Raw genomic sequence first — 12797 nt, forward strand, 5'->3', positions numbered from 1 at the left:
CTATTTCTTGACAATTTTTTGTATAATAAAATTCTATTATCATTATTATCATTATATTTATTACTCTATAATACTATTTATATTTGATTAACATATTATTATTATATTTTATTATCATACAGTAAGATAACATTTTATATGTTAATTAAATATAAATAGTATAATACAGTAATAAATATAAAGACAATAATATAATTTTCTTACACAACAAATCGTCAAGAAGTAACATTATAATATAGTAAAAATAAAATGTAAGAATATTTTGTTGACTATTATTTTATTTTGTTTCTTATCATTATATTATATTGATATTGGTAATAGATTGTATTATTACTTTATTTACTACTTTATTTTTTCACTATATTATTATAATATTTTAACTTTTTTACCTTTTTTAATTTTGATATAAATTCTATATTTTTACATTTTTTTTTGTAAATATGTATCTATTTTAGTTATTCTTACTAGTATAGTAATAATATAGTAATGTCTAAATTATAAAATGTCTAAAATAATAATTCTAATGTCTTCTACATTGTTTCCATTTTAGATTATATTTAATATAAATACTAACATATTTTTTTTTCTGCGTTTATATTAAAGGGTGCTCGTGGTCTCCCTGGTGAGAGAGGTCGTATTGGATCATCAGGCCCCGCTGTAAGTAAATTAATACACTAAAATAATCACTTTTTAAAAATATTAATTAATTAGACAAAATGATACAGAAATATTGTAAACTATTACCGTAGTAGTACTCATATTAATAATTATATTCCATAAAACTGTTACATTTGAAGACCAGAGTTTACGACTTTATGTCAGAGATGGACACTTGGCGGTATAGGGGAGTGTTGGCTCTCTCGTTGCCTCCTCCCCATTTAAGACCACCCATTTTTAGGCAGGGTTTACATAAACCCAACCTCTTTGGCCTTAATTTTCCAGGATAGTTTTTGAAAATTTGGGACAGTCCAAAAAAGTTCAGGATTGTTGGTAACGATAGATCAGCTGACATAATTTTAGCATTGATTGGAAGTATTGGCATTTATATAGCAGAGAGGGCACCAAAGCAGAACCCAAAATGGGGCACTGGGTGGCTCTTTCCATCGTGTCCTAATATTCAAAGTTTCTTAGAATCAAAAAGAGCAGCAGTGTCATCCAGTGGCTGTTTTCTTTTTGCTTACTGCCTAAGTTGGGTCACTTCTTCACAGGGGCCCCATTGTAGTAAGATGACCAACGATGGAAGGCATGTCCCTGAAACCTGTCATAGAGGAAGCTTCCATATATACCAACAGTTGATTGCGTTCCGTAATATCTAACTTTGGTCTCTTTTTTTTTAACAGGGTGCCCGCGGAAGTGACGGTAGCGGTGGCCCAGTCGGACCCGCTGTAAGTATACAATGTATATAAAATGTCTATGCTAATGAGTAGAATTGGAATCATGTCATAGTATGTGTGAGATTTTCTTGTTATCCTCTAATATAAAAATATATGTATCAGTATACAGCAAAAAAGAAAATTGCCCCAAAAAAATGGGAAATGGCCTTTCTTCCCATGGGAACTAACTTGGGTTAGAATTAATAAATAGGGCAAAAAAATTGTAAATGGACTCTTATCCCATGGGAACCTACTTGGGTTAGAATAAATAAATATTTTTATTAGGTTAAGTTTTGGGGGCAGTTCTTCTTTAATATATGACTTTTTACTGATATTCAACTGTTTTATCTCATCCAGGGCCCAATTGGCTCAGGTGGCTCCCCTGGTCTCCCCGGTGCTCCCGGTGCCAAGGTAAGTTGTATATTTAGTGAAGTCTTACATAATATGGATGTAAAAAAATTTGAGAGGGGGATCTTGGTGCAACTTTATAATTGGCTTGTGACATCTTGACAGGGTGAAATCGGACCTTCTGGTAACAATGGCCCAATTGGTGCTGCTGGAGGAAGAGGTGAACCCGGACCCCCTGGCTCTGTTGGTCCCGCTGGACCCGCTGTAAGTAACTTCCTGCATTTTAACTACTAAAAAATATCATTTGTGAATTAGAACTTTATTAACACAATTTTATCATTTTTTAGGGCAACCCCGGTAACAATGGTGTCAACGGAGCAAAGGGTGCAGCTGTAAGTATATGTCTGGATTGTATTGGTTAAAAGGGGATATCTATGGGCTGTGAGTGGTCTTAACATTCAGACTCTAGCACCAAGATTTAAGGTTCCTGAGTTAGGTTCCTAACTCAGAATTTTACCAGTAAGTAAGCCACCATTGACCTCCATGCTATTGGCAAGAAAATGATGCATTTTATGGAACCTTGTGGGGGTATTATTATAGGGTGATATGCAAAAATTAACATGCTTTTATTACATTTCAGGGTCTTCCAGGTGTAGCTGGTGCTCCTGGTCTGCCTGGTGGTCGTGGCATTCCTGGACCTGCTGGACCTTCTGGACCTGCTGGAGCAAGAGGTCTTTCTGTAAGTGGCATTAGTATGTGCATACGGCCATATAGCATAATAGTGTGTCAGTTCTTCTGCTATATTCATGATAATTTTTTTTTTTTTTTCACAGGGAGATCCTGGTGTTGCTGGTTCTAAGGGAGATAGCGGAGCAAAGGGTGAGCCTGTAAGTAACAGCAATCATATCATAATAATTTGTTGATTTATTATAATAATGACATCCCGATAATTTATATATCCATTCTTTAGCTTTTCTCAATACTTATCATGGTTTCTTTTTTTTATTGCAGGGTAGTGCTGGTCCTTCTGGCCCTGCCGGTCCTTCTGGAGAGGAAGGAAAGAGAGGACCCAATGGTGAGGCTGGATCTTCTGGTCCCGCTGGAAATGCTGGAATTAGAGTAAGTATGCTCTGCAATTCCTATTGATGATTAAGAATGAATAAATTGCCTCAAATATCAGAGCCCAGATGTGATATCTGAATTATTTCATAGTTAAGTGACGTTATATAGATGACATCTTTTTTTGTGCGATACACATGTATCATTATACATATCCAGATTACATTGGAAACTTATACTACACAAATAATTTACTATGAAAATGGTCAGGAGTGGTCAATACTGTATATTATCATAGTTTGAAGAGCTGCTATAGGTGTCCATACACATAAGATGAAATCATCCAGCCAATCAAAATATTTACTGTGAAAATGGTCAGTACTGTATATTATCACAATTTGAAGATCTGCTAAAGGTGTCCATAAATATAGGATGAAAGTTGATCAAATCTGTTGATTTATGTGTAAGATATATCCCAACTTTTGCCTAAAGGCAAGTTTTGCTGAAAAGAAGAATTGGGCATGTTACTTTTCAATATGCCCAATCCTTTCTTTCTACAGGAGATTAGCCGAAATAAATGAAAAAAAGTCTAAAAGCAGCTTTTTCCCTTCTCCCCACTAAATTTGCCAGTAGGGAGGAAAGATCTTTGGCTGAATCAACATTAGCGTTAAGCTGCCAGTTATAGATACATGCTGTGTAGTCTGGGGCTTTCTACACTATTACAATGGTATTCAAAACCTAACTTGTGTCTTGCTTATTTTAGGGTGTTCCTGGAACCCGTGGTCTGCCTGGACCTGATGGTAGAGCTGGTGGCATTGTAAGTTAACTTGAAAACTAAATTATCCAAACATTTATTCTTATTTAAAGCCAGTTTAATCCATAACTTGATTTTAATTTTAGGGCCCAGCTGGTAATCGTGGTGCTTCTGGTGCTCCTGGAGCAAGAGGTGCCAATGGAGATGCTGGACGCCCTGGAGAGCCCGGTCTTGTTGGAGCTAGAGTAAGTTAATCTTTCCTTAATCTATAAACCTCTCCTTTGTGTTCCATGGGATGTTATGGATTTACTAATTGATAATCCTATTGTTTTAGGGTCTTCCTGGTTTCTCGGGAAGCACTGGTCCTGGTGGCAAAGAAGGTCTTGCTGTAAGTTTAGTACTATTTTCATTTATTTATGCACCACCATATTCCACAGAGCATTACAGACATGATCATCTCTGACCCCATTGGGGTTCCTAACATATTTTCATTATCACTATGTCTTTGGAGTGTGGGGGGAACATACAAACTTCGTGCAGATGTCATCCTGGGTGGGATTTGTTTTTTTATGCTTGGTCTAGAGTAGTTAAGTAACCATAGTTAAAGGTTGCATTTTGAAGTAGACCATCAGCCTCAAAAAATTGATGACCACTAATATTATTTCATCTATGCTCTATTTTATGCTTACCTGTTTGTCTTATGTTCAAGGGTCCCCAAGGTATTGAAGGCCGCTCTGGTCCTTCTGGTCCAGCTGGTCCAAGAGGAGAACCTGGTAGCATTGGATTCCCTGGACCCAAAGGTCCAAATGTAAGTATTCTATTGAAATATAACATTTAGTGTAATTGAACGACAAATAACCATACATGAGTTTAATCCCGATGTCTTCTCCACCCAGGGTGAGCCTGGAAAGAATGGAGAGAAAGGAAACCAAGGTCCCTCTGGAAACAGAGTAAGTACAATATCTAAAGTGAATCACTAAAGCAGTGAGCTGTACATAGGCAGAAAACGAGAGGCCTAGTTCAGATAGTATAAAGTTTATTTCCTATTAGAAGACACCACAAATTGGTAACACATTTTTGCTAAAAAAAAATATAATTAGCGGGCGACAGATGAGCCATTTGCTAGTTATCGCTGGTGAAGTCTAGCTTATTGTCATTATAGACCTCAAGTCCTGATTTTTTTGTAATGACAGTGAAATTCAGTGAATGTTTTTTTTATTTTCTTAATTTCATTGTATTTGTTTTTAGGGAGCCCCAGGTCCCGATGGAAACAATGGAGCCCAAGGTCCAGCAGGCGTTGGCGTAAGTTGAATTTTCTAATACTTTATACACCTTTTGCTAAACACCGCAATACAAAACTTCTATCCAGAGAAAGATCTAAGATAAGGAATATTTCCTACATTTGATTTCTAGGGTAACACAGGAGAAAAGGGTGAACAAGGTCCATCTGGTGCCTCAGGTTTCCAGGTAAGAACTTCTGACCATTCTCTCACTACAATATTAAGAATTGTATCTCGATCCATGCATACAATCATTAACCGCTGTTCATTCTGTGTCAATAGGGTCTGCCAGGTCCCGGTGGTCCTCCAGGAGAAGTTGGGAAACCCGGTGAAAGAGTAAGTTGGAAATTAATGGAAATTTGCAGTCGTCTAGTAGTCACCAGTTATGGGTTTGGTTACATCTTGCCCATTTATTTTATTAAATCAGATATTATCAGATATTTGTTATTATTATTATTTCCCATGTTCCGTAGAAGTATCCAAAGTTTTGTGTCCTCAATGGGTGCTGTAATCTAAGCTCCCAATGTAAAAGTATTGGGGACACTTTCATAGGTAGAAAATCTACCAGGATGTTTTTCAGAAAAGAAAAACTATATGGGGTGGGGGGAACATACATCCTCAAAGTAGTTATTGTCTTGGAGGATTTGGGTGCTAACCACCAAGCAATCAAATAACATCAGAAGAGTTTTATGATATGTAGTCATGTTCTCCATGACCAGTAGTATATACATACACTGTAGGCTGCAGTTCCTTGGATGATCTCTGTTGGTGTACTCTACAGGGAATCTCCTCTTTTACAGATTGACTACTTCATATTCATTGAAGAAAGACTTGACCGTTACTACTTTTCCCATATTAACTAATATATTTTTTATTTATTCTAGGGTGCCCCTGGTGATTTTGGCCCTGCTGGTGTTGCTGGTACAAGAGTGAGTATTTCATTAAATTATTCTGGCTTTCTTCCACCCTCTATCGCCATCATATATCTCTATATAAAACTTTTCCATGTATTAATTAGTCTGTAAAAAAAATTCCATGTTGCATAATACTATTACTACTATTGCTTTCTAGGGTGAGCGTGGTAACCCTGGTGAGAGCGGAGCCGCTGGCCCACTCGGAGCCCTCGGACCTCGTGGACCAACTGGTGCCCCCGGAACTGATGGAAACAAAGTAATTTTTTGTGGCTTTATTATTATTATTATTATTATTTAAAAAATATTCAATTGCTTAAAAAAATGCAACTTTTTGGAAAACAGAAGTACAATAATACCACACTAAATCATGGGCATGTTTCATGATTGAAAATTACCATTATCTATAGCCTTATTGCAGGCATTGGTACTCAACTGTTGCAGCCAAATTAGAATTATGCAAGTAATCGCTGCAATCATTTTTGTGATAGTGGTATATATTATGCAAGTAGTTGCTGCAATCATTTTTGTGATAGTGGTATATATATGTGTCATTAATCATAAAATATGGATTTATTAGCCACCTACAACCATAGTGTTTAATTACTGATCCAGATAATTCACAATTACTTTAAATATCAGATTCAGAAAAATTATGACAGTGGTCCCGTAGGTAGTTGGTGATCATAAATTATTATATTTTTCACAAATTAACCTAGTGACCAAAAAAAATAATTTACCCAAATATGATTGTGGCATCCACTGTAAATTTTTCATGGTTTAATGACGCTACATTGACGACATTTTCTTTGTCTGATACATATGTATGTCTAAACTCATCGATATTACCTTGGATGTATGGTTATAGATATAGTACACTAATATGTTTGAGAAAAAGAGTGATTGATCGAGCGAAAATGCATAAATTGTGTACTATGTTAGGTCTAGTGTAGAGATAGGAGCATGACAGGGGAGTTAAGAACAAATAAAAGGTCATATCTCATGTTCTGAACATCATGAGTCCTATAATAGGTAACAGGGCCTATGCAATCATAACACAGTATGTCAGTTTTAAATTTTTCTATGGATTCTACATTGTAATGATGTAACTCATTTGTTTCCAGGGAGAGCCTGGTGCTGGTGGTCTGAATGGAGCTCTTGGACCCTCAGGCCCTGGTGGAATCCCAGGAGAGAGAGGTACCGCTGGAATCCCAGGACCCAAGGGTGAAAAGGTAACTTGTTTTTAAAAAATGCTGTGTTACATGACACCCAGTATTTGGAGTATTGGAATATTGATATTGGCCCTTTCCATAGAACCAAGCCAAGACTGGTGAAAATACTCAATATGTCTATTTGATCCACAGGGTGATGCTGGCAATTCTGGAGATTATGGTAGCCCTGGAAGAGATGGTGCTCGTGTGAGTATATTGAAATCTTTAATTTGAGTTCTCCCAACTCTATGATTTCTATAATACATTCCTCCCTGACCCGATACTGCTTCCTAAATATATTGTATATAGTACTAAAATGCAGCATGTTTTATTTTATGAGTCTAACTAAATTGTATGATAACATGCTAAAAAATGCACTCCATCACAACTCTACACTAATATGTGCAGTACCCAACTCTACAATGTAGGAACACATAACTCTACATTATTATGTACCCAACTCTCATTATTTCATGTGTACACAAACCCAACTCTACATTATTACGTACCCAACTCTTAGTATTTCATGTGTACCCAAACCCAACGCTACATTATTACGTACCCAACTCTCAGTATTTCATGTGTACCCAAACCCAACTCTACATTATTACGTACCCAACTTTTAGTATCTCATGTGTACCCAAACCCAACTCTACATTATTAGATACTCAACTTTTAGTATTTCATGTGTACCCAAACTCAACTCTACATTATTACGTAGACATCTCTCAGTATTTCATGTGTACCCAAACCCAACTCTACATTATTACGTACCCAACTCTCATTATTTCATGTGTACCCAAACCCAACTCTATGCTCATATATACCCAACTGTACAATATCCGATATGTACCCAAACCCAACTCTACCTTAATACGTACCCAATTGTTAATATCAGATATAAATCCATACCCATTCCAATTTTACTACCCTACACTAATCATCCGGTTTGGGTCAAATACCGGATAACACATCCTAGATATCTCAGCTGGGAACTGTTTTTCTAAGAGAAGGAAATTTACATACAGGAGAGCTTTGATCACCCACCATAAATTTACATGGTTTGGTTTTTGCCATAATAGTTGTGGTCTGTGGCTTCTGTTTAGTAGTAATTGATCCCATTAGCACCTGAAATCTTTGAGGACTTTTTCCTGTATTCTGTTTCTGATCCCATCGCTCTGACATTGTTTCCTTATATTGCTTTGTATAGGGTCCCGCCGGTGCTGCTGGTGCCCCCGGTCCAGCTGGAGGTCCTGGTGACAGGGTAAGGATGTAATGTGGATACAATACAAGAATCCATTTCCCTATACTATTACACTACAATTATTATATCTTCTGGCTTTAATATTTGTTTTCTTTTTTTTTTAGGGTGAATCTGGACCTGCTGGTCCTTCTGGTAATGCTGGTCCCCGTGGTGCTCCTGTAAGTGTTACCCTTTATAATACAGTAAATTGATTTATGTACCCCAGGAATAGACAAACATTAAACTGATCATTTTCCTTCTTTTAATCTATCTAGGGTGAACGTGGTGAAGCTGGTCCCGCTGGTCCTACTGGTTTTGCTGGACCTCCTGTAAGTAATTGGACTTTTAAAGTACCGTCCAATGGTTTCAACGCTACTAACTGTAATTATAATAGACTAATATAAATATACATTATGTTCCCTAGGGTGCTGCTGGTCATGCTGGAGCTAAGGGAGAAAGAGGTCCAAAGGGAGTCAAAGGAGAACTTGGTTCTGGTGGCCCACTTGGTCCCGCTGGAGCTGTTGGACCTGCCGTAAGTAACTTATTCTTGAAGCATTGGGAGAATGGTAAAGTTTGGCGCTAAATAATGGGTTACAGACCAGATTATCACGTTCCTGAACCATGGTGGTTTGGGGACTCAAGATAGGTCAAATAAGTAAAATCTTTTTGTCTTTTGCTCAGGGTCCCAATGGAGCCGCTGGATCCCCTGGTGCTCGTGGTGATGCTGGTCCTTCTGTAAGTCAACGCCATTAATGCTGTAAAGTTAGGACTACCATGACCTTATAGTGAAAGCATTAACTACACATCATATATCCCAATTACAGGGTGCAACTGGATTCCCTGGCCCTGCCGGAAGAGTCGGTACTCCCGGACCCGCTGTAAGTGCATCGGCAATTTCTTTTACACTGACATTTTTTATTTCATTGGCAATTAATTTGTTAATTACTTATTACCATCAATGTGTTGTAATAGTTGTAACCAGTTCCATCAATTCCCTTTAAAAAAAAAAAAATGACTAGAAGATGCCACAATCAGTTGGTTCATAGAGACGATCGTTACTCTTCACAAGACACATGGTTTATAGGCCTTTATTTTCCTCCCTTGTAGGGTGTTGTTGGCCCTAGTGGTGCAACTGGTTTCCCTGGCAAAGATGGTCCAAGAGGTACACGTGGTGACAGTGGCCCACTTGGTCGTCCAGGTGAACAAGGTCATCTTGGCCCTCAAGGTGTGGCTGGAGATAAAGGTCCCTCTGGAGAAGCCGGTCCTGCTGTAAGTATAAATAAAAAATAATAAAACTGCATGAAATGTAAAGAAGCTAAAGACTCAGATCGGTAGGAATAATATTGACGATAGGTCTTGACAGTGTGCTTTATTAGTATATATATATATATATAAAACTTTTTTTATTTTATTTTTTTTACACATGAAATACAATATCTTTTCATATAATTTTCCAAACACTTAAAAAAAATCCAAATTTTTTTGTTTTTTTCAACAATACTGTATGCAGTTTTCACTACACACAGTATAGGTCCCGATTCATTATTGCATTATTTTTTGTTCCTCTGATCCCCATAGTGGGTGTGTTTTGTTTTGCTTCTTAATCTAAATTAAAAGGAGAGAGGGGAGCCAGCACTGCTTAGGAATTGCTTGCAACAATGAAGAAATAAAAAGTGTAATATTCACAAATTCGTTCCTACTGTAAAAATTCAATGAGATTTTTAGCAAATGATTGATCAATGATTTGAGCCCCCCTGCCCCGTCACGGCAAATCTCTATAGGGGGGTCCCTAACGCTATATTATAAATTATTATGTACCAAAAGGTCTCATATAATGAGCAGGACCATATGAAGACACCACTTACCTGAGACATGTCTGAACCGCTCCCATGCTGCCAGGACTGACAACCGCGAATAAAGGCAGCCCAGGTGCCAGTGTGTGTGGCAGAACCACACACACCAGCACAATGTCAGGACTGGCCCTCACAGTGCCAGACCAGCAAACATGGATGAGGGCGGAACAAGGTTCAGGCAGGTGGTGTTTAAATAATGATGCCTTGGAGCAGGAGGCGGTGGCTGTGTGTGAACAAGCACCAAACTGAATTTTGATGGCTACAGAAGGAATTTGCAAACCACACTGGGCGTGCACGGCATGGTGGCGGTCGACCAGCACTACTTAATCTAAATTAATTACTTGCGATTTAAAAAAAAAAAAAAAAAAGTTGTAACATTATTTGGCAAATGTGTTACAATTATCCCACCCAATCCCACTGGAATGATTTATTATTGTTTTTTATATTTCTGTTCAAATACTAGAGTTGCATGCAAACTTTTAATGCAACTCTACAAAGATGCAAAGAGAAAAGAGAATATTTGATTTTGCCAAAGTTCACGAACCACATGCACCATTTTTAAAAAATTGGTGTAAAGAAAGTAACGACTAGCACAAGAGAAATAAGAAAATTGACATAAAAAAGTGCAAATGTTGACTCAGAACCGAACAATTAGTTGATGAAAGAAAAAAAAAATGGCGCCTGAAGAATCAGGGCGAAACGCGCATCAGGGTGGAGGGACGTGGTGCCGTTTAAAAGATGCCATTACTCTACCAGAATATTCCATAACCCCTTGATATATTCTATGACTAAAGGCGGCAAAGCAAGAAATGCATAACAATATTCCATCTCTTCCTATCATGGATTTTAAACCTTTTTTAACTTTATAAAATAAACCTTTCCAATACAGATGTTTCTACATTCTGGATGATTCAGAACCATAATAGTTTATAGGTTATACCGTATTCATTGATCATTTAATATGAAGCAATTTATGAGTTTTTCCTCTTCTTTCCGGGGAATATAGGGTGCACCTGGTACTGCTGGTCCCTCTGGTGTTCTTGGTGCTCGCGGTATTGTTGGTCTTCCCGGTACAAGAGGAGAGCGCGGTCTTCCCGGTGGAGCTGGTTCCAATGTAAGTTTCCTAATTTGGAAGATAAAGTAAGTTCTGATCAATTAGTAAAAAGTATGGAGGAATGAATACAGCAGCTCGAGCTTCTAGTGATACATGAAATGCAATTTTAGGCTACCTTAGGGTCCAGTAGACATTTATGACTATGAATATTCTAGGCATTAAAAAATTAAATTATACATTTCTTTTTTTCCCCCGTACAGGGTGAATCTGGTCCTGCTGGTCTTGCTGGTCCTGCAGGTAACCGTGGTTCTTCTGGTAATGTTGGATCCCCCGGTCCCGTTGGTCATGCTGGTGAAGCCGGTCGTGATGTGAGTATATTATTTTTTATGCTTTAGGAAGGATATTATGTCTACTAGTTTATTAGATCAGATGATGAATTAGTTAGATGTGGTCATTCATAGACCTCCACAATGATTTCCTATCTTACGATTTATTCTTATCGAAGACGAAGACGTAAAGTTAGTTCTTCAAGTATAATGTATCCAAAAAAATATCCCTCTTCCTATACATATCTCGAAAACCCAAATCCCAACCTGTCCTCAAATCTAACACTTAGGCTGTCCTCTCTTCTCCACACCTAAATGCCTCTATTTTATTCTAGGGCCACCCTGGTAATGATGGACCTCCCGGTCGCGATGGTCTTCCCGGTGCCAAGGTAAGTTTGGACTATTTTTCTCATGCCTGATGGAGAATATTCCTTTCTCTGTGGAGTTAAAAAATAAAAATCCTGTTTTTGTTTTAGGGAGAACGTGGTTATCCTGGTAATACTGGTCCCTCTGGTCTTGCTGGTGCTCCCGGTGCCATGGGCTCTACTGGTCCTGCTGGTAAATCTGGAAACCGTGGTGAGAGTGTAAGTTAAAATTTGGTGAATTTGCACTTTTAAGATAGGACTTTTGGGGAAAATGAAATATTCAATGAGATATATACTATTTACAAAGTATTATTGCAACTTTCTTATGCATCAGTATGACGGATGATTAGTGCCGCCATATGGTGCATCTGTGCAAATGGTTATTTTCCCTTCCTATGTATCAATTACTGCCATAATGGAGTAACATGAAACAAGGCACACATTTTTTCCTCCTCGATTTTGGTTAAGTCAGTGGGGAAAAAAAAATTAAGGTCTAGAGATTTTTATGGGAATGTATTACAAGACCAATCTGTAATATGGTCATAAACTGCAAAAAGATTTGCAGGATCAAATTGGTCAACCAATCTTGGTCAACCAAACCTCTTCCTAATCTGCTGGCATCTCCAGGAATCTTCTGGTTAGTAGGTCCTGCTGACTTATCGGGAATGCCAATAGGCAAGAGGAGGTTTGTAGGGTTCTGGTCGGGTGCTTACGAGCTACCAACATGGCCCCTGCCCCAGGAGCCTGCAAATGATTTTGCTCATCTTTGCTTAGTATCCTAAAATATAGTGGACCTTAACCTAATAAATACATCTTTAGCCCTAATTAAAAATATACTATTTTGTGTTTTATAGTGTGTGTTCCCATAGTAACAGACTACAAATAAACCCTGTGTAGTCAGATCCCATCTGTCAGTTTAAAGTCTTTTGGGTTTCTATCAGGAATGTTTCATAGTCAGTTCTTCCTGATCGGAGACCCCTACTCGTTACGAGGCATATATTGCATTAATAATAGATGAGC

The 12797-nt window shown here is 37.8% G+C and overlaps 1 protein-coding gene across 1 annotated transcript in view; it reads left to right on the forward strand.

The window, feature by feature from the left end:
* The window catches only part of COL1A2 (collagen type I alpha 2 chain), a 29552-nt gene that overhangs the window by 12162 nt on the left and 4593 nt on the right, over positions 1 to 12797 (forward strand). The window contains exons 13-43 of the mRNA XM_075315667.1: positions 604 to 657; positions 1341 to 1385; positions 1731 to 1784; positions 1887 to 1985; positions 2069 to 2113; positions 2362 to 2460; positions 2555 to 2608; positions 2733 to 2840; positions 3544 to 3597; positions 3681 to 3779; positions 3869 to 3922; positions 4244 to 4342; positions 4431 to 4484; positions 4783 to 4836; positions 4948 to 5001; positions 5097 to 5150; positions 5699 to 5743; positions 5886 to 5984; positions 6850 to 6957; positions 7090 to 7143; positions 8147 to 8200; positions 8305 to 8358; positions 8455 to 8508; positions 8604 to 8711; positions 8861 to 8914; positions 9004 to 9057; positions 9287 to 9448; positions 11039 to 11146; positions 11347 to 11454; positions 11748 to 11801; positions 11889 to 11996. Of these exons, the coding sequence (XP_075171782.1) occupies positions 604 to 657; positions 1341 to 1385; positions 1731 to 1784; positions 1887 to 1985; positions 2069 to 2113; positions 2362 to 2460; positions 2555 to 2608; positions 2733 to 2840; positions 3544 to 3597; positions 3681 to 3779; positions 3869 to 3922; positions 4244 to 4342; positions 4431 to 4484; positions 4783 to 4836; positions 4948 to 5001; positions 5097 to 5150; positions 5699 to 5743; positions 5886 to 5984; positions 6850 to 6957; positions 7090 to 7143; positions 8147 to 8200; positions 8305 to 8358; positions 8455 to 8508; positions 8604 to 8711; positions 8861 to 8914; positions 9004 to 9057; positions 9287 to 9448; positions 11039 to 11146; positions 11347 to 11454; positions 11748 to 11801; positions 11889 to 11996 (2304 nt within the window). The remainder of the gene's footprint in view (positions 1 to 603; positions 658 to 1340; positions 1386 to 1730; positions 1785 to 1886; positions 1986 to 2068; positions 2114 to 2361; positions 2461 to 2554; positions 2609 to 2732; positions 2841 to 3543; positions 3598 to 3680; positions 3780 to 3868; positions 3923 to 4243; positions 4343 to 4430; positions 4485 to 4782; positions 4837 to 4947; positions 5002 to 5096; positions 5151 to 5698; positions 5744 to 5885; positions 5985 to 6849; positions 6958 to 7089; positions 7144 to 8146; positions 8201 to 8304; positions 8359 to 8454; positions 8509 to 8603; positions 8712 to 8860; positions 8915 to 9003; positions 9058 to 9286; positions 9449 to 11038; positions 11147 to 11346; positions 11455 to 11747; positions 11802 to 11888; positions 11997 to 12797) is intronic.

The sequence above is a fragment of the Anomaloglossus baeobatrachus genome, chromosome 6, assembly GCF_048569485.1.
Source record: "Anomaloglossus baeobatrachus isolate aAnoBae1 chromosome 6, aAnoBae1.hap1, whole genome shotgun sequence".
In the NCBI taxonomy this organism is placed as follows: Eukaryota; Metazoa; Chordata; class Amphibia; order Anura; family Aromobatidae; genus Anomaloglossus; species Anomaloglossus baeobatrachus.